The 19,089-nt window shown below is 37.0% G+C and overlaps 3 protein-coding genes across 3 annotated transcripts; 1 reads left to right on the forward strand and 2 right to left on the reverse strand.

Moving 5' to 3' along the window:
- The first annotated feature begins 1,395 nt into the window (after positions 1-1,395).
- LOC130713367 (uncharacterized) lies at positions 1,396-6,532 on the forward strand. Its single transcript, XM_057563139.1, has 12 exons — positions 1,396-1,688; positions 1,858-2,002; positions 2,243-2,338; positions 2,983-3,059; positions 3,242-3,321; positions 3,475-3,535; positions 4,226-4,293; positions 4,374-4,584; positions 5,297-5,428; positions 5,509-5,586; positions 5,692-5,811; positions 6,175-6,532. The coding sequence occupies exons 1-12, from the start codon at positions 1,521-1,523 to the stop codon at positions 6,349-6,351; spliced, it is 1,413 nt and encodes a 470-aa protein (XP_057419122.1). The 5' UTR covers positions 1,396-1,520; the 3' UTR covers positions 6,352-6,532.
- A 499-nt stretch (positions 6,533-7,031) lies between these two features.
- On the reverse strand, positions 7,032-12,730 carry LOC130710597 (PLASMODESMATA CALLOSE-BINDING PROTEIN 1-like). The gene is made up of 3 exons (XM_057559924.1): positions 12,145-12,730; positions 11,946-11,979; positions 7,032-7,550 (listed from the first exon to the last, which is right to left on the reverse strand). The coding sequence occupies exons 1-3, from the start codon at positions 12,485-12,487 to the stop codon at positions 7,325-7,327; spliced, it is 603 nt and encodes a 200-aa protein (XP_057415907.1). The 5' UTR covers positions 12,488-12,730; the 3' UTR covers positions 7,032-7,324.
- A 662-nt stretch (positions 12,731-13,392) lies between these two features.
- LOC130709956 (PLASMODESMATA CALLOSE-BINDING PROTEIN 2-like) lies at positions 13,393-15,024 on the reverse strand. The gene is made up of 3 exons (XM_057559092.1): positions 14,602-15,024; positions 14,414-14,453; positions 13,393-13,550 (listed from the first exon to the last, which is right to left on the reverse strand). The coding sequence occupies exons 1-3, from the start codon at positions 14,930-14,932 to the stop codon at positions 13,484-13,486; spliced, it is 438 nt and encodes a 145-aa protein (XP_057415075.1). The 5' UTR covers positions 14,933-15,024; the 3' UTR covers positions 13,393-13,483.
- Between the last annotated feature and the right edge of the window lie 4,065 nt (positions 15,025-19,089).

Here is a 19,089-nt window from a genome sequence, read left to right on the forward strand (position 1 = left end):
ACACAGTAAGGTAACCTTCTCACTCCCAAATCATAAAAGAGAGACAAGAATCAAAAGATGGAAAATATAGGCTCAAAAGAATGAGTTCTAAATTATAAAACTCAACCTTCTCCCACTTACTTTGGTTTCTTTCTCGCACAGGATTTCATTTACATACTTTCAGATTTGCATAGTCTTGCTCGCAGTAGAGAACCAGATCTAAAAAACCATCTTCTTCCTGTTCTTTTTTTTTTTTGCTTTCATGTTGCAAAAAACCAGCATCTTTTTCCTAAACCGCCCAAACCGCCGGTTTTTGACCGGTTGACTGGTTTCTGGCCGGTTTGCCCGGTTCACCACCGGTTCTTAAGTCACCCGGTTCTATGGTCGTTTTGGACCGGCCATACGTCCGGTTTCCGGTTCCAACGGTCAGACCGGCCGGTCCGGTCCGGTTCTGATAACCATTTTTTTCACCAAAAAAATAATTATTATGCATCCGAAAAATAAAATGAAGTTTATATTATAAAGTAAGTAAATAGCAAATTGAGATAAAGGTGATGATTCTCCAATCCCCCTCCTTTGTCACATAGAACTTAAATTTGTCATCAAGTAGAGTGTTCATAAGTAAAGGATCTTCACCCAAACACAACACTCTTCCATCCCAAGTCAAGAGTATGCTCTATTCCTAGCTTGACAACCAACTTCTCCGCTAGTGGCGGAGTCTGGATTTTTGTGGAGTATGAGCAAGGTAGCTTAAGCCTAACTGTCTAAGTCCCACATCAGCAAATTCTCACTTTTGCATTTCCAAAGTTACGACATTTGCTCTTTCTCCATTATCGTTCACAGTGGCCGACGACCGAACACAAATCTATACATGCAAGAAGTAGATAAAGGTTATGCTGAGATCTACTGTAATAAGAGAGTTTTTTTTTCAGAGATGAACAAAGCGCTTTGGATCCAGAATGCCTTTGTGGCCCTCAAAATTGCTCTTGAGACTGCCCATATTTGAAGACAAAGCCACGCCAGGGAGCTCGGACAAGAGCCCATGGTAGTCAGATGGTGGCTCCGCCACTGGCCTCTGCCATGAAAGCACTGCCATTGCTCAAGCTCTAGACAACCCCTGAAACTCTATCATCGTCCTTCCTAACCATTACCGCACATCCCATGCGACCCAACGTCGGGTTCCAACTACCATCCACCGCTATCACCATGCTCGTCCCGCCATCAATGAATTTGGAAAAGCTAATTACCTTATCGAATAAAGTTGACCGTTAAAAAAACTTATCGAATAAAGTTGTTATAAGATTCATGAAAGAGAAAATAAAAAAAGACCTTAATTATATAATCAACACAAATAATCTTTTATACATATATTTTTTAACAAACTCACTCTAAAATCTAAATAAAACACTAGAAAACCTTTTTCATCACCATTCACTTCCCACACCCACTCACGCACGCGGTGGAGTTTACTTCAGAAAGCGGTCACCACTCACCGCACTGGTTCTCTCAACACTCGTCGGCGCTGAACCAAATTTCCATCCATGGCGGGCGTTTCGCTCATGTGCGGCGACTGCGGCGTTCTGCTGAGGTCCGTAGAAGAAGCTCAGGAGCACGCCGAGCTCACCTCCCACTCCAACTTCTCCGAATCCACCGAACCCGTTCTCAACCTCGTTTGCTCCGCTTGCTCCAAACCCTGCCGATCCAAAACCGTTCGTCTCCGATTCTCTTCTTTCAATTCACCCCCCTCTTCCCCTCTGATCGATGATGCCCCTAGCAATCCTCGATCGCTTCCCCGCTTCAATTTCTGATCTCGCCTTCAATTTCAGTTATTTTAGGGTTTTAGAATCTGTATTTGTTTGTGTAAATTGATTTGTGTAGGAGAGTGATTTGCACACGAAGAGAACTGGACACACTGAGTTTACTGACAAGACTTCAGAGACAGTGAAGCCAATAAGTTTAGAGGCTCCGAAGGTGGATGCAATGGCAGAGGATCCTATTGGTGCAACCACTGACCAAACTGAAGGTAAATTTCATTTTTTCCCTTTATGGGTTGAAGCTATGCTCTGGTTAATTAAGATTGTGAATGAGAATGTTTCTGATCTGGGAGTGTATTGTATCGTTTTTTATTGGAAGTTCTGTCTGATAATCAATGCTTTTTTTTTAGTATTGTGGTGGTGGCTTCTGATATTTGTTATGTAAGCTTAGTTGTGATTCGGTTGCTTTTTGTGTATTTGCCTGATTTTGTTTATGTTGTAAAACACAGAGATGATTGTTCCGGAAGTTGACAAAAAGCTGCTCGAAGAACTTGAATCAATGGGGTTTTCAACCGCACGAGCAACACGGGCGCTTCATTATTCTGGTGAATTTACATGCTGTCCTATTCTTTTGACTGTAGTTGTATGATATTCTTCATTTAGTTTGAGGACTTCTGTAGTTACCTGTGCATCACGGGACAATTAATCAGTATGTTGGGTGCATCTTTATGTATCTGTAAGTAGTTTTCATTTATTCTCAAGGTGCTATTTGTCATTAGGACAGTGAAATAATTAGTCTTATTCTCATGAATCAGGATTAATATTGGTAATCTTTGACCATTATTACCTATTGAAGGAAACTTTAAGAGAACATTGTTAGATCCTATGGGGTGGGTTTAGGGAGAACAGTAACATTGTTAGATCCTATGGGGTGGGTTTATGAAGAGCAGTAACATTGTTAGATCCTATAGGGTGGATTTACGATGAACAGTATAACCAGGTTAAGGATTTAGAGGGGGCATGTGATTAAAAACTTCATAAGACTTGCATATGATGAATTAGAGTTAAAAATTTATCAGCTGCAAATAATAATTTTCATATTTATGTTCTAAAGTCTCTGGACCTAAGATGCATGTAATCATCAGTTAATTTATATGGTATTTTCGATACATTATTTATGTTATTTTTATCCGAACATTGGTTATTATTGACTCTCCAGATATTGAACTTATGCCCCTCTCCTCTACAGGTAATGCTGGCCTTGAGTCTGCTGTAAATTGGATAGTAGAGCATGAGAATGACTCTGACATAGATCAGATGCCCTTGGTACTTTTTTTTTATATTTAATAAGGCTTAATGTCATTGTGGGCGCACTGCTTCATAAGTTATAGATTTTGATGTCGCATAATTCAACAGAAAAAAACTAGTTCATGTCATGAATACATGTCAAAATGTATTCACTGTAGTTAAGTTGCAATCTCTAGCTTCTTACCTTATGATTCACTCAGGTACCTGCCAACACCAAAGTTGTTGCCTCTAAACCTTCTCTTACCCCTGAAGAATTGAAGGCCAAACAACAGGAACTAAGGTATTGCCATATTTAGATTTTTTTATATCCTATAATTCAACGCATGCTTGTGTATCTTGCATCCAGAACTATAGTCTATATGTAGTTATTTTTTAAGTAATGTTATTTTACTAGTTTGTGCAATCATTTCATTTTTCTAACTATAATCTTCAGGGAGAGGGCTCGCAAGAAGAAAGAAGAGGAAGAGAAGAGAATGGAGAGAGAAAGAGAAAAGGTATTTTGCAAATTCATCCATTTCTTTCCCAATGCTCATTGTCTTTCTTCACTGGTATAAGTGGGTATTTGAATTTATTATTCTATTTTAGGATGTTTCGGGGGTGTGCATCTGTGCTCACTGTTAGATATTAAACCAATCATGATTCATGAACCTCCACTTAAAAGCTAATGTTTTTGGGAGAGTTGATCCTTGACAGGGTACGAGCGACTATGACCGTCTGGTTAAGATCTTGATCCTTTCCTCCTCCGTTCTACATAATTTGTTGGAAGGCAATAAAACTTTCATGCCTGAGATGCTAAATGGACAAAAGCCTAGCCAATGCATCTAATCACCTGTAAATAGCTATCAAATGCTATTTGACATAGTTTCTTACTGATTTTTAAGCCCCCATACTGAACAATCTCTCACATCATGAATAAGAATAAAACTCGTTAAAAATATGGAAATATCTTGTTATCATTGTATGAATTTCAATCTGCCATGTATATGTGCTGTGCATCATATTCCAAAGTAGCATTTATCTCTTCGGTCATCTTCAAAATTTCATGGGTTCATTTATTTTACATAGATTTCTTGAGGTTGGGCTAGTATAGAAAATGGCAATACCACATTTCTAGATACAATTGTGCATAATTGCTAAGGACTTACATCTTTATGTTCTTGTCTTTAATATGCTTTTTTATTCAGGAGAGGATTCGAATTGGCAAAGAGTTGCTGGAAGCAAAGAGGATTGAAGAAGACAATGAGAGAAAACGGTCTGACTCTCTTAGTTGTATCACACTGTGTTTTATTTTGAATGCACCCAACTACAAGACATTTCTGCTTCCTTTCGCAGATTGTTGGCTTTGAGAAAAGCAGAGAAAGAGGAGGAGAGAAGGGCTAGAGAGAAAATCAAGCAGAAGTTGGAAGAAGACAAGGTTTATACTTTTTCTAATCATTTTGTTTTACCTCTTGTTCTGTTGTTGTCAACACTCTTCTCTTCTGTTTTAAATTATCTTTCCCAATCTAATTACAAACGGTTGCTATTTGACTGTCAAGTCAGGTCATGAGATTGTTTTATGAAAATTTTCTTGTATATAAAAAAGTAAAGATTCTTTTCATCTCTCTATAGCTTGACTTCATGGCTTCTTTATAGCAGCCTCCTTGGTAGCTAAAGAGCTCTCTACTATTGAAGTCTTTATTTGTATTTGTTATGCTATGTGCCTACATCTGTAGATTTCTTTTGTTCTTACTTTTCTCTTTTTAATTTATGTAAAACTTCAGATTTTTATCATTAATTATAGGAATATAATTGGCAAGTAGGGCACCTTAAAAGTGGAGGTCAACTTAAATGTAGGTTCTTTATGCTTCTATGCCCCCATCCTCACCAAAGCCAAAGAGAAAAAAAGGTTTTGTGATGCACTTATGGACCATAGACAAAAGCAACTGTCTCATGATGTTGTGGATAGGATTCTATTTACTTATATTTGTTATGCAAATTGATATGGATCAATGCTATTTATTTTATGGATAAATGAAGCAATTCATTAGGGGAAAATTACTAAGTGAGTAGTAAGTCCTCATAAATGAAAGAACAAAGAAGAAAGCATCAAAGAAAATACCGAAAATCAGGGGACCAAAAACAAATAATGTTGGGCTGGGAAGATAGGGGCTTATTCGTTATGAACTAAAGTTTTTTGCCAAAGAAAAGCAATTTTTGGAACCTGCTATATGTTGGCTGCAGTGCCAGTTTTTGCGGAAGACTTGAGGATTCAATAGATGACATGTAGATGGATTTATATGAGCTCACACCTTTTCTCTATTTATGACAGGCTGAGAAGGCGCAAACTTGGATTGCCTCCGGAGGAGCCATCAGCAGCCAAACCTTCAACTGTTGTAGAGGAGAAAAAGGTATGAGCTTGTCCGGAAATATGATGGGTTTCGTTTTTTAGGTGCCTATTTATATGAATATTTGAAATTTCTGCATGTAGAGTTTTCTGCCAGTTAGGCCTGCTACAAAAGCTGACCAAATGAGAGAGTGCTTGCGTTCTCTCAAGCAGAACCACAAGGTACATTTATGTGTCACTTATGGAGAATTCTTCTGAACATCTGCCTACCCTAGTTAGTTGACTGTATTTGTAAATGTTGGCTTGACTGTGTTTTTCTTGGAGCAGGAGGATGATGCCAGAGTAAAGAGAGCATTCCAAACTCTTCTAACTTATGTGGGGAATGTTGCCAGAAATCCTGATGAAGAAAAATTCAGGAAGATTCGTCTTAGTAACCAAACTTTTCAGGTGAGGAACTTCAGCAGACGCTACTAATACCAAGGGAGCGTAAAAAGAGCGGCCTGTAAACCCAAAATTAAAAAAATAATCAATCAAAGCAAAATTTTGAAATTTGGGATGGGCTTTATACAAGTGGTTGGGACCCTAAGTCTTCAAATTATTGAGTTTAGGTAGAGTTCTGCATTTACCACATGAATCTAAAACTTAAAAAACCTAGGCTTTAGTTCAGGAATTTTTTTGGCTCGGAATTGGGACAAGTCCAGTGTTTAGTCATTGTAATGTTCAATTGCATCATATAAGCTTTCTCTTGTCTAAATTTAAGTTGGGTGAGTCATTTTTGTATGCTTATCAATATCTCTTTGTGTTTAACAGGATAGAGTTGGTGGCTTGAAAGGAGGGATAGAATTCCTGGAAGTTTGTGGGTTTGAGAAGATCGACGGGGGTGAGTTTTTGTTTTTGCCTAGGGACAAGGTTGATATTGCAGTCCTGAATTCAGCTGGGTCTGAACTGGACTCTGCAATAAAGAATCCCTTTTTTGGAGTTCTTTAGTTGAGGCAATTGCTATAGTCACTTGACAATTACGGTTTGATGTTTCAAGATGAAGTGCTATAGTTTGTTCATTACAATTCCTCTTTTATTTACTCAGTTACAAGGTATTTGTAGAGATATTTTTGCTTGTGTACCATATAATTTCTTGCGGTTCATAAAATTTGGTTTCATGACTCGAGAATCTTGTATCTATTGCATGCGGCAGCTCGCTCATTATGCTCTTCAGCCGTTTCAATGTTTGATTTCAATAATAGAATGTATCAATTTTTTTTATTTTAATGATACACTAATTAAAATGTATCAAATAATATGGTACCCTTGTCACAATTGAGAGTTGGTGTGAGACCAAAGAGGGGGGGGGGGGGTCCGTTTCACATTGATTTGCTCTAGAAGAAATGCAGAATGCAAGTGTGTGCAACAGATTTTCATTTCAATTCATAAAAGAAGTATTTGCTGAATTCCTTTTTTTTAAGGGAAATCGTGAAACGGTTTCCAAAATTAACACTAGATTTTGCTTACTACATTTAACAATCGCGTTCCCTAGCCCAATCAAATTATGACTTTAAAATGAGAGAGTTCTCCAAGAAATAGTATTGTTTCAGTTTTGGAGGAATTGCAGATATGAGGAAGGAGATTAGAAATGCAAAAAAAGATATGGAAGGTATCTCACTTAAAGAAAGTTACTAAAAAGCTAACGATATTGCATTGTTCATGAAACATTGTCCGCAAAGATAACAATTAAATTGAGCTATTGAACTAAATTTGAGCCCTATAAATCAGGAATCTCATCAGCCATGCTACATCCCTAACCCTGCTTTCCCTGGATAACCATGTCCAGGCCAGCCATGCTTAACTTGTTTATAACCTTATACATTCATAAGAGGTAGTTGCACTAAGCAAGGTTATAAACAACTAAAGGCTACCTTCAACTTTTGACAAAACTGTAAGCCTCCACAAGATCATACACAGGCTGCTAAGAAATCATGGCCAGAATGAGAAGAGAGGAAAAGAAAACTAAAAGCCAGGTGGCTATTGCTTCTGAAGGTGCCCTAGAACTGTCAGGGAGTGAAGTGCTCATTCCTGGAGTTAGGCCACCAGTGTTGCCCCCACCAAAGATTGGTGTTGTTGTGGAAGATGGTGGCATATTTGGATTGTTCAATGGAGGAGTTGTGCTTGGCGTGTTTGGTCCTCCTGCAGCACTATACATTATAAGAAATCAAACAGTTAATAGTTAGATTCCATAAAGCGCAAAGTATAATTTGCCCACTGAAGTGACCAATGAAAGCATTTTAAAGGCTTAGCACAAAAGTAAAAAATTAGTTCTCCTAAATTTAGCTTACAATAATGTTTTTCCCTACATCTTTGCTGGTTAAGGAAACTATGCAAAACAGTTATTAAAGCAGAGGAAGTAAATTTGTTTCATAAATGAATTGAGAGTAATTTCACCTCTAGCTAGGACAAGCCATATAGAATTGTATAAATAAACTATACATATGTCATGAACCTATAGCTTAAGCTAATACACCCCCTCACACAATAGAGAAAACAAGGGTAACAATGATCGAACTTTAGACAACTTATTCATAGAGGTTATGATACCATGTTATGAACCAATTACTCCAAAGGCTATAGGATAGAGGACACATGAATGGTTTTATATTATATTTCTAATATAGACACATGTACATGTCACTCTCATGATACTTACTGCATAACTTAATTTTTCTATTTTTGATAAAATTATTCTTTCTAGTTCTTCCATTACATCTCATAATTTGTGTCTCTCAATGGTGCTACCACTCAACCTACCATTAGAAGCAAAAGTTGTAATACATTGAACTATTAGAATGATAACTCAACATGTTATGCTACAATAGGTATGGTTTGTCTTGATTCGTCTATGGAGCCTAAACAAAGCCATCAGAATTGGATTGATAGTGAAAAGTTTGAGTAGTTTGTAGGAGACGATAGAATCTAATCTGATTGTCATTATTAATAAAATAAAGAAAAAAGACAATGGAGCCTAAACATACTACCTACCAAGAGAGTGTGTGGACATTTTAAAGCAAATTAGTTATCCTCATAAATCAAATACGGTGATTATTTGGCTCAAATTGCTCAATACAGTAAGTAACTACTGAGTTTTGATACATGGTACCTAACTGTAGCTATCCATCTTAACAATTCTTTCCGTGTAAATCACCCTACCACCAAACTATATCTTACCAATAAGAAAAAAGAGAAGTAAAGTACCATCAAGTTCTCCTCTACCCTTGTGTCTTCTTTCTTTCTTCTTTTAAATAACCAGCACCAGATTAGCACCTACTGGCAATGGATTAACGAGTCTTCTACATAAACTTGGTATTTCTAAAGTACATTATTACCAAGTTTCAGATTAACTTTGTCTTTAATTTCACGTTCCCGAGCCTTAGAATCATTAGGTGGTTATATAAATGTTTAATAATCAACTCAGAATTGATTTTAGTCTCAAAGTGGAAGAGCTAGAAAGTAGCTTCCGTAGTAGACATAATAAATTGTGAGATTTCATATTTCTATATCACAATAGTACCCTATAAAAAAACAATTTTCTCATAAACAAATATAAAAACAAAAACCACTTCATTTTAACTCACTTAAACTCTCTAATTATAATCAATTCTACCAAAATCAAATTTATTCCAAAGCAATTCTGATCTAAACATAAACATCTACCAAACCCAAATGTAGTTAAAGGCGATCTATAACTTTTCTTTCCATCATCCTAGAAGTTATATGCAATTGGATATTATACATTCAAATCAAGGAATGGATGAAAAAAGGTTGAGATGTGGATCAAGTGAAGGATGAGAATATTCCAGGAAATAATGAATGCACATCTAATGAGTTTTCACATGCAAAGCTATAGATGGGTCAATCTGGGCTAGAGAGATTTCCTTATTCATGATTACTGACATAAACTTATGCAGAGCAACTCCAACCCACAATTTCTTATCTGGTTTCTTAACACACTATTCAGCACTATTCAGCACTATTCCTGTGGGCCCGTACTGCCACATCAGACTTAAGAAACTCCTAAGAAACTGAACCAGATTTTGCTCCAACCCATGGTTTCTTAAATTACTATTTGAAGGGTCCCACCCGTGTCCCACCATACAACATAAATTAATAATATTTATTTTCACTCAATTTAGATTTAACATTTAATACTAAATCAATACTTCAACTTAAAAATAATTTAATTAAAATTAATACGAATTTAATTTAAATTTAATTTTACTTAATATTTAAAACAATTAAATTTAAATATCGGCATGTTAACTTGAAACAAAAATAAAAAAGTACATGTTGGCTTTGCGGGTGAATCATCTGCGGAGGTTGGTTTTGTGGCGGAAACATAGGCGAAGGTTGCAAACCTTCACTTGTAGGAGGTGTTTCATTGTCGAGCAGTGGATAATATTGCTCATAAGGATTAGACATTTTGAGAAATTTGAGAATTTTTGGACAAGAGAGAAATTGTGGGAGTAAATGTTGGTGTTTCAAATGGTCTACTGCACTATATATAAGGTAAAGAAGCTGAGAATTGAAAAAACGGTCGGTAAAGAAGCTGAGAATTGAAAAACGGTCAGAAAACCGGTCAATTTAAAAAAATTCAAAAAAAAAAAAAGCCCAAACGGGCAGAAAACCGGCTCCAGCCGGTGGGATGACCGGCTCAGCCGGTCACCCACTATATAATCTATTTTTCCTCACTCTCACCCTCAGACCCAACCCTCAACCCTAGCCGCTCCTCTCTTCTTCCTCTCTTCTCTCACGCTCAGCTTCTTCTTCAACCTCTCTCACTCACCTTCTTCCTCAAGCTCTCACTCACCTTCTTCTTTCCCCCTTCCTCTTTCCCCCTTCCTCTTTCAGGACCTGCAGCGTCTCCTTTTCCCCTTCCTCTCACCCACCACCGCAACAAACACCCACCACCGCCAACAAACAACCTCAACCGCCAACAAACACCCACCACCGGCCACGATGCAGCATCCACCGCCACCAAAACCCACCTCACACCCATCGAAACCCACCTCACCACCACCAAACACCCACCACCGCAGCTAAAACCTACCCCAGCCGCCACCAAAGCTTCAATCAAGACCCAGATCGCCCCTCAAGCTTCTGGATCAGACATGCAAGGTGCTTGATCGGTGGTCCAAGAGAGAAATTTTTGCTGCTCACTTTGCTCCCTCTTCCTTATTTTTTTTTTTTTCATGTAATCAGGATCTTGAGGGTAAAGTTTTAATTTTTATTGTAAAGTAATAATTTTTATTTTAAAGTTTGAATTTTGTTGTAATCAAATTGTTGTTTTGGAGTTCTGTTGTTCATCTTCTTCCAAGTTCCTTCAATCTGTTTTTTTCCCTCTGAAATCTGGAGCATTCGGTTGAAGAAAGTGAGAAAATAATAATTTTTAATGCTAAGAAACCAAAAAGCATAGTTGCTTGCAGAAGCAACCATGCACTGTAGCTAAGAAACTGAACCTGCCAACTGAGCAAGCTCCAATGCTGAAAAAAATAAGAAACCGTATCTTAGCAACTCCAGCTTGGTTAAGAAACCAGCGTTGGAGTTGCTCTCAATTCCTTCAACCTTGCATCAGATACTTCCCCTGTTAGCACACTGATAAGTCACTTTATCACTGTAAAGTGAATATCACATCATGATTCTAGTGTGTCAGAAAAACATAACCGATCATCAAGATAACCTGAGTGGTTGGATGAAGTGAGCCAAATAGACTCATCCAACGGTTGGATCACAAGGTTAGAAAAAGGTAGCCAACACCCTCTGGGGGAGTTACACAATGTCAGTCAAATAGCACACATCAAAATTGTGCAACCCAAGATTTTGAAAATTTGAACAACAGAAAAGAAGTGATGGCAGAGTAGCATGAACAAGAGGGAGGGACAATTTTACTTTAGGTCCATACCCTTATGAAGTGTTTGGTAGTGAAAGAAAAGTAAGAGGAAAAAAAGTGAAATGAATGAAAAGAATGAGAGTGAAAAATGAGATGATTTCTAACATATTAAACAATTTACACAACTCATTTATTTTGAAGTTAGAGCAAACACAAATCTCAATAGAACAATGAAGAAACTAGTTATTGTCACATTTAGATTAACATGATTGAATATTGATTCTCAACCAAAATCAAGAAACATTTTTTCCTGGAAAGATGAAAAATGACGATGGACCCACTCATGCACAAAGACACGTGTCACAGGCCCACCAAATCTTGCAAAGGGTCCTATTCAATGCTAGCACTCTCCCTCAGCATTTTCTCCTCTGTTCTGTTCTGCATCCCCTGTTACCCCCTACCTTATTTGACAAGCCAATGTGACCAGACAACAGAAAAAGCACCAAGGAGAAAAGCAGAGAAAGAAAGAACATTAAAAAAAACTAGAGATCAGAATGAGAATAGAATCCATTTGCTTCATCATCAAGAAACACAAATCTCTTCACTTTCCCCACTTCCAAATCACACTCCAGAGTTCAAACCTCACTTAAAGGAAACATGTTTAGTTCAGTAACACATTCAAAACAGAGTATGAAGAAAATGGGCATACCTTATAGTAGATGGGTACACACAAGATCCATAGCCTGTAACAAACCCACAAAAAATAATGAAAAAATGAGATGAAATTGAAATTGATACTACACAGCATAAACAATAAAAGAAGAATGCATTTACACACAAAACAGAGTGAGAGAAAAAAAACAGAGCAAAAACAGAGTGATTAATGCAAAAAACAGAGTGATACATACTGGGATCGGTTGTGGCAATGGTGGCGGTGCCAGAAAAATCACATGAACCGGGAGCTCTGGTTTTTCGCTGGTAAAAGCTGTTGAAGGCGTAGGAAGCGTGAGCTTGGATGGTGTTTGGTAGAAAACAGAGTTGATCAGGCTGAAGAGGGAAACAATCAGCACCCCCCACCCCACATGCATAGTCCAAAGCCGTTTGCAGAGCATCGTTGCTCGCATCACTCCTCGCCACACACCATGTTGCTCCTTGTCCACACACAATCGCCACATTCATGCTCCAAATCGTGATAATGGCTGTGAAAAACAGAGCAGAAACCAGCTCTGGTGATGGTGGTGGTGGTGCCATTAATGGAGAAAGTTATATTGTGAGAAACAGGAGGAAGTGTTGAGAGGAAAAGAGGAAAGTAAAATGGAATGTGAAGAGGGGAATTGAAGGTGCTTTTGCTTTCTTTTTGGCTTCTCTTTTTCTTTATCAGAGAAATGAATTATATAAATTTATAATAAGAGTGTATATCTCTGTTTTCGAAGGTCGAACGTTAATGTCCCAACAACAGCAATTCACTAACTTGTGAAGTACAAGTCCCATAGCTTGTTCTTTTTCCGGGGGGTGGGGGGTGATGAACAAATAACATAATGCCAAATATGGGTGGCAAGTTGCGGGGCCGAACCACAAAGGCAAGTCGGGGTAAGTTAGACAATTACGACTCATTAAGAGTGGCAATATCGGGCCAGCTCGCAACGCCAATGCCAATGTTTTGAGGCATGCTAAGCTGGGGTGTACAGCCCAAAAACTTGTTGACCTGCCCCCTTTTGGCCCTCAATTTAACATGTGAGTGTGTGCCGGGTAAGTTAGACAAATATGTGCCGGGTAGTTTTCCATGTGAGTGTGTCTTGTTTTTGACAAAAAAACAAATAATAAGACAACAATAATTCTAGTTATTATTGCTAAAACAATTCTGGTTTTTCCATTTTTTTTGGCTCGCGGACTGGCATATTAACCCGCTAACCCACCCTTTGGCGGAGAAGGCTGGGGTGAGTCGGCATGTATCCCACCTCTACAACTCACAAACATGCACATAACTCATCAGTTCATTGTCGGTTGAGCCAACTCGCGAGCCAGACTTATTTTATTTAATTTTATCAAGGAAGCTAGGAACATCTTTATGATGTTACTTGAGTTAAAAAATATTACTTCATCTTTATATAGAAAATTGTAAACTAATGAAATGAACTTTCATATCACTCATATATGTTAAATTGTTTTTATTTATTATTCTTATAAAAAGTACATGTACAATATTAATGTGCATGTTTACGGGAGAAAGTCTTTAGCTTGAACCCTTCAAATGGTTACGTTATGCTTGTCTTCTCCAGACATCAAGATCGGTGTGTTTGCTCCTTCATCATTCCTACACATAAAAATTAAAACAGTTTCCAATTAGTCTCCATAAAATATCGAGTATAATATATTATTCATTGAAGTAGCCATTGGAAAACATTCTATTGGCTTAATTAGCATAAGATATATATATATATATATAGGATGTATCTTATGAGAAAGGTAATCTTATGTGAGAAAATGAGAATAAATCACGACCGTTAGATCTAACCATCAACGGTCAAGATTAAAACATTAAGTCATGTGACTTTTTTAAGTGATCATGTGACAATCACATGACCATTAAATTCTTTTAATCTTAACCGTTGATTGTTAGATCTAACGGTCGTGATTTATTCTCATTTTCTCACATAAGATTACCTTTCTCATAAGATACATCCCCAATATATATATATAGTTTCCTCAAACCATCCTCACTACAGCTTAAGAATGGAGCATCCAACCAAATCTTTATAGGATATACAAACTAAAGTTGAAGAATTTTTTATTTTTTTTTGAAATAAACAGGAAAGTTTTTAAGTTTTTCCTCTAATGTTGTACTCATTAAGTTACTGCCATATTCTACAAGCCATTGGGAATTCAGAACGAAAAAAACCAAAAAATAGTAAAATATAATTGAAAATGAGAATCCATTTTTTCTTCATGATCTAGTAATATAAATCGTTTAAAAAACTTTAAATTTCACTCTAACACAAAGAATGTACACTTGTGTATTGTAACGATGTCCTTTGTTTTTAACAGTGCTAAATCACAACACATGTTATATTGCACTATTTGATGCAAAAAGTATTTGGCAGCATAAGCATATAGTATATATCAGAAATAAAACCTAACAGATACTAGGGAAACCATTTAAGGAAAATTACTTTGTACCTTTGGGAATATCGAGGAGGGTACACACATCGTCCAAAGCCTATACACACCAAGAACAAAGAAGATGAGATCAAACTAATCTCTAATTTATATAATTAATAAAAAAAGTATAGTGTGCATTGTTTTAAATTGCAATAACCACGATATTAAGATTCATAAAAGGAGCTAGCTAGGTGATATTAACATACTAGGATCAGTTACGGCAATGGTGGCTGTTCCACCAAAGTTACATGCGCTGGGGGCTTTGAGCATGTGTTGATAGTAGCTATCGTAAGCATATGAAGCATGATTTAGGATGGTGTTTGGTTCATAACAGCTTCCACCTGGCTGAATGGCTCTGCAGTCAGCTCCATGTGCACATGCAAAGTTTAAATTTGCCTGCAATGCACTAGGGCTAGCACTACTCCTCGCTATGCACCATCTTGCTCCTACAATCATCACATTCATGGTCATTGTTGTGATGACAATAGTTAACAACATCATAGAAACTGAGTTTTTTGGTGAAGATGGTGTCGCCATTGAATATAGTTAATCAAGGACTAGAAGATATGAAATATTGTTTTTGTTTGAAGAGTCGCTTTTGTGCTCTACACTTTGTCTTCCCTTTTAATATACATACATACATATATATATATATATCAATTGAAATATTATTATATGCATATATTAATATTTGAATAAAAAAATTAAAATAAAAAAGGGATAAACATATTAATATATATATATATATACAATAAAAAATTCAAAAAGTGATGTCAATATTAAAAATAAATAAATATATCTAAAAAATTTAGTGTTAGATAAATTTTTAACATATCCTATTCATTGTTACATTTAATGCTCAAGATAAGTCAAAAGTGATGTCAAGATTAATATATATATATATATATATATATATCAATTGAAATATTATTATATGCATATATTAATATTTGAATAAAAAAATTTAAGATAAAAAAGGGATAAAAATATTAATATTATATATATATATATATATACAATAAAAACGTCAAAAGGTAATGTCAATATTAAAAATAAATAAATATACCTAAAAGTTTTAGTGTTAGATAAATTTTTAAAATAACCTATTCATTGTTATATATCAATATCAATATCAATATATCAATTAGAAAAAAAAAACTCTCATCAAGACAATTTGATGAGGTGTCACTCCCAGATTAATTCTCAAGCCAATTTAATGAGGTGTTACTCCCATATTAGTTCTCATTTGAGCTTCTCTTTTGTTGACACGTGTCACACCTTAATTGCTAAATAAAATCTTGACATATTTTATTTCAAAATCAAATCAATCTTGACCTATTTTAATTTAAAACCAAATCATCCAAAAAAAAATAATTATATCTTTATCTTTTTAAATTACGAAAAGTCTCAAGCCTAATTTACTGCATATTTACAGGAATCCTCTGATTTCTCCTTTTATGTCTTGTGTAAGACCCAAGATTTTAGAATTAAATAAATAATTAATTTCCAACTCACGCATGGGATTATGTGTAAGCGTGAGAGGAACTTGACTCGTGTTTAATGTTTGAATTAGCGTTATGAAGAAGAAAGTTCAGGAAATGGTTAAGAATAGTTATATATCGCTATAGGTTATAGCACGAGTTTCATTCGCTTATACCTAGGACGAGAGCGTCAGTAAACGACTAATTTACACTTAAAGACACGATGGAAACTAATTCCAAAAATCTTCAGAGAAATGTTAGAACTTCTCTTAATCCTTCCATGACAAGCGTTTCGATACGAAACCCAAGAATGTACGAACGTCCGATTCTAGTTCTCGGAGGTTTGCCGAAACTAAAACCCTGATAGCTCAAGAAACCTAGAATAAACGGTTGATGAAGACTTTTCTATTCGGAGCTTCAAACGAAGATTCCACACGCGTACACTCATTTCTTTCGATGTTTCTAATCTTTCTTCAGAAAGAAGTTTTCTCATCCGACATCAACTGCAAAAAGTAGTTTTTCGGGTAAAATAGATTTACACCGACTTTGGATCGTTTGCTTTAATTCTGAGAAACCTGTTTTGAGTTCTGGAATTCTGTCGCCAGAACCTATCTTAGAATTCATGGAGGTATGTGCAGGAAAAATCGGAATCGCGAAATATTCTTTTTCCCGCGTTTTCCATTTTCTATAAATAGCTTAAAAAAATGAAAACAAAAACAAAAAACAAAAACATCACCACCAACACACACACAACCCGCGAGCTTCAAGGGAGGAGGGGGAGAGAAAGATTTTCGCCGATTCTTGCCTGATCGTCACACAGTTCGTTGCTACGCGTAGGCCTCAAGGTACTGATGCTATTCCTTACTTCTGATCGTCAATTCTGTCGTTTTTCTCTATGTCTTTCTGTGCTCAAAGTTTTGAGCCTTTTGTAAAACTGTCCAAATAACTTGATTTCTCTGTCTAAACTTGTTCCCTGCATGCCCAAGAGCATGTTTAGCGGATTACATTTTGCCGAATGTCGCCGAGTTTCAATTTTGCTTGAAAAACCCATTTTTAGCCAAAGTTTCATCCTTTGGACTGAAAACTCTCGACTTAGCTTAGCGTTAGTAGGATTAGTCGTCATAATCGTCGTTGGTATCGACTCCATCTAATTTGTTTTTCGAAATTCTGATTTTGAGTTTCCGTGCTAAAAATTTTGACCAAAATACCTCTGTTCTAGTTTTCGATCCGATAATTTTTCTGAGAGTTTCCCTGACCTAGATATCGCCTAAGAATACCTAGGAATTAAATTAGATCGAAGAAAAAGTTCGGAAACCCTATTTTTGAGAGTGGCCGAAACCTATTTGTTAGGGTACCGTGTCCAAAAATAATTTTTGGGTCTCTATGACCTGAGCTATAGCGTAGCTCTTTCGATTATCGAAATTTTGGCTCTGGTTTCGTGTCATTCCGAGTTCTGTAGCTTGAGTTATGCTCGTTTTAGCGAACGAAGTCCTTGTTGTCCATTTGTGCCTAAATAGGAACTCTGAAGCTTTAAAAGCGTTCTTTACGATTTCGATTAGTATTATTAGATCGTGTTGCTCCTAGTGAGGCTTGTGTTGATGATTGTGTTTCCTTGTTCTAGGTTCACAACTTCCATGCACAACTTCTACTCACGAAGGTAAGGGTAACTCAGTTTTAGCGCGTCTTTGAGTCTTGCCTGCTTTTATCGCATTGCCTGCGTTTGAGATGAAGATGTTTATATTGATTGGCATTGGATTATGATTATTGTGCTGAATTTGGAAAATGTTTTCTAGAGGCTTCGGCCGAGTGAACTTATTGAGACGTGTGTCTCCGTTTTCTGAGAGGCTTTGGCCGTTTACTGGTTTCCGTCATTACTGCTTTCAAGTGGATAAGACGTGATTATTGTTGATTGATTTTGGCATATAGGTCTAAACTTAGTGGCAGTGCAGTGGTTGTCGTTCCACATGCCTATCCCGTCTTTCGAGGCGTTATTAAGTGGCATCCAGTGGTTGTCGTTCCACATGGTTGTCCCGTCTTTTGAGGCGTTATTAAGTGGCATCCAGTGGTTGTCGTTCCACATGGTTGTCCTGTCTTTCGAGGCGTTATTTAAGTGGCATCCAGTAGTTGTCGTTTCACATGGTTGTCCCGTCTTTTGAGGCGTTATTAAGTGGCATCCAGTGGTTGTCGTTCCACATGGTTGTCCCGTCTTTTGAGGCGTTATTAAGTGGCATTCAGTGGTTGTCGTTCCACGTCTGTCCCGTCTTGAGAGACGTTGCTGATCGATTCATTTTGGTAGCAGCATATAGTTGCATTATAGGGAACTAACACCTGACCCTTTGTTGTTGGATTTTAGTTATTGGTTTATTGATATCTGATTTGATGTTACATTGTTGAGGTTATTACTATCTGAGTTAATCTATGTTAAGTTGTTGATATATGAGTTTAGTTATGTTGCTAGTTAATTTACCATGCTAGGTAATTAAATTTGAATAGCATGATTTTTCCCTTTTATACGTGGTAATGGCATGGAGTTAACCCTTTCTATTTGCTACTTGTTGTTTGGGCGCTTAACGCTATTAGGCGATGAAGATCCTTCCGCCGAAGCTTAGCTGCTCGAGTTGGAGATCGGGTCGTAGGCGGTAGAGTAGAGGTGTAAGAAGCAACTTTGCTTCTCCTTTATGGATTATGTTTGAGTCTCATTTCCTATATGAGAACTCTGTTATTAAAGCCTTGATTCCGCCACTATTAAAGTGCGCATACTTATTCTGAACCTTACTTATGGTGTTGTAAACTATTATTAGAGTATATCGGGAAACAGGTTATTTAAATAAAGTTATGATATGTTTCCAACCTTTTAGCCGAAGTGTTTAGTTGTTTTTCAGAAAAAAAAATTCCCTTGGATTTTAGGGATTGCAGAATAGTCCTTAGACTTTGTTAGGTTACTAATGTGACTCCTCAGTTGAGAAACCGGGGTGTTACATCTTGGTTGAAACTGCTAGCTGAGGAACGTTGTACCAAGTGGAAAGTGGCAACGGGCAACCTACTAATTGGATCATAAGGGAACAGAAATTGGCGGTCACGTTTTAAAGACATGTTGCGCTCTCGTGCTTCGAGCTCAGTGTCTTGTGGATTGGGCGAGACCCCCACCCTATTAGGAGGCTCGCTCAGGGACGGTCAGGGGTATTGGAGCACACACGCCAGGGGCGAGCACAT

This window comes from Lotus japonicus, chromosome 4 (genome assembly GCF_012489685.1).
Source record: "Lotus japonicus ecotype B-129 chromosome 4, LjGifu_v1.2".
NCBI classification, from domain to species: Eukaryota; Viridiplantae; Streptophyta; class Magnoliopsida; order Fabales; family Fabaceae; genus Lotus; species Lotus japonicus.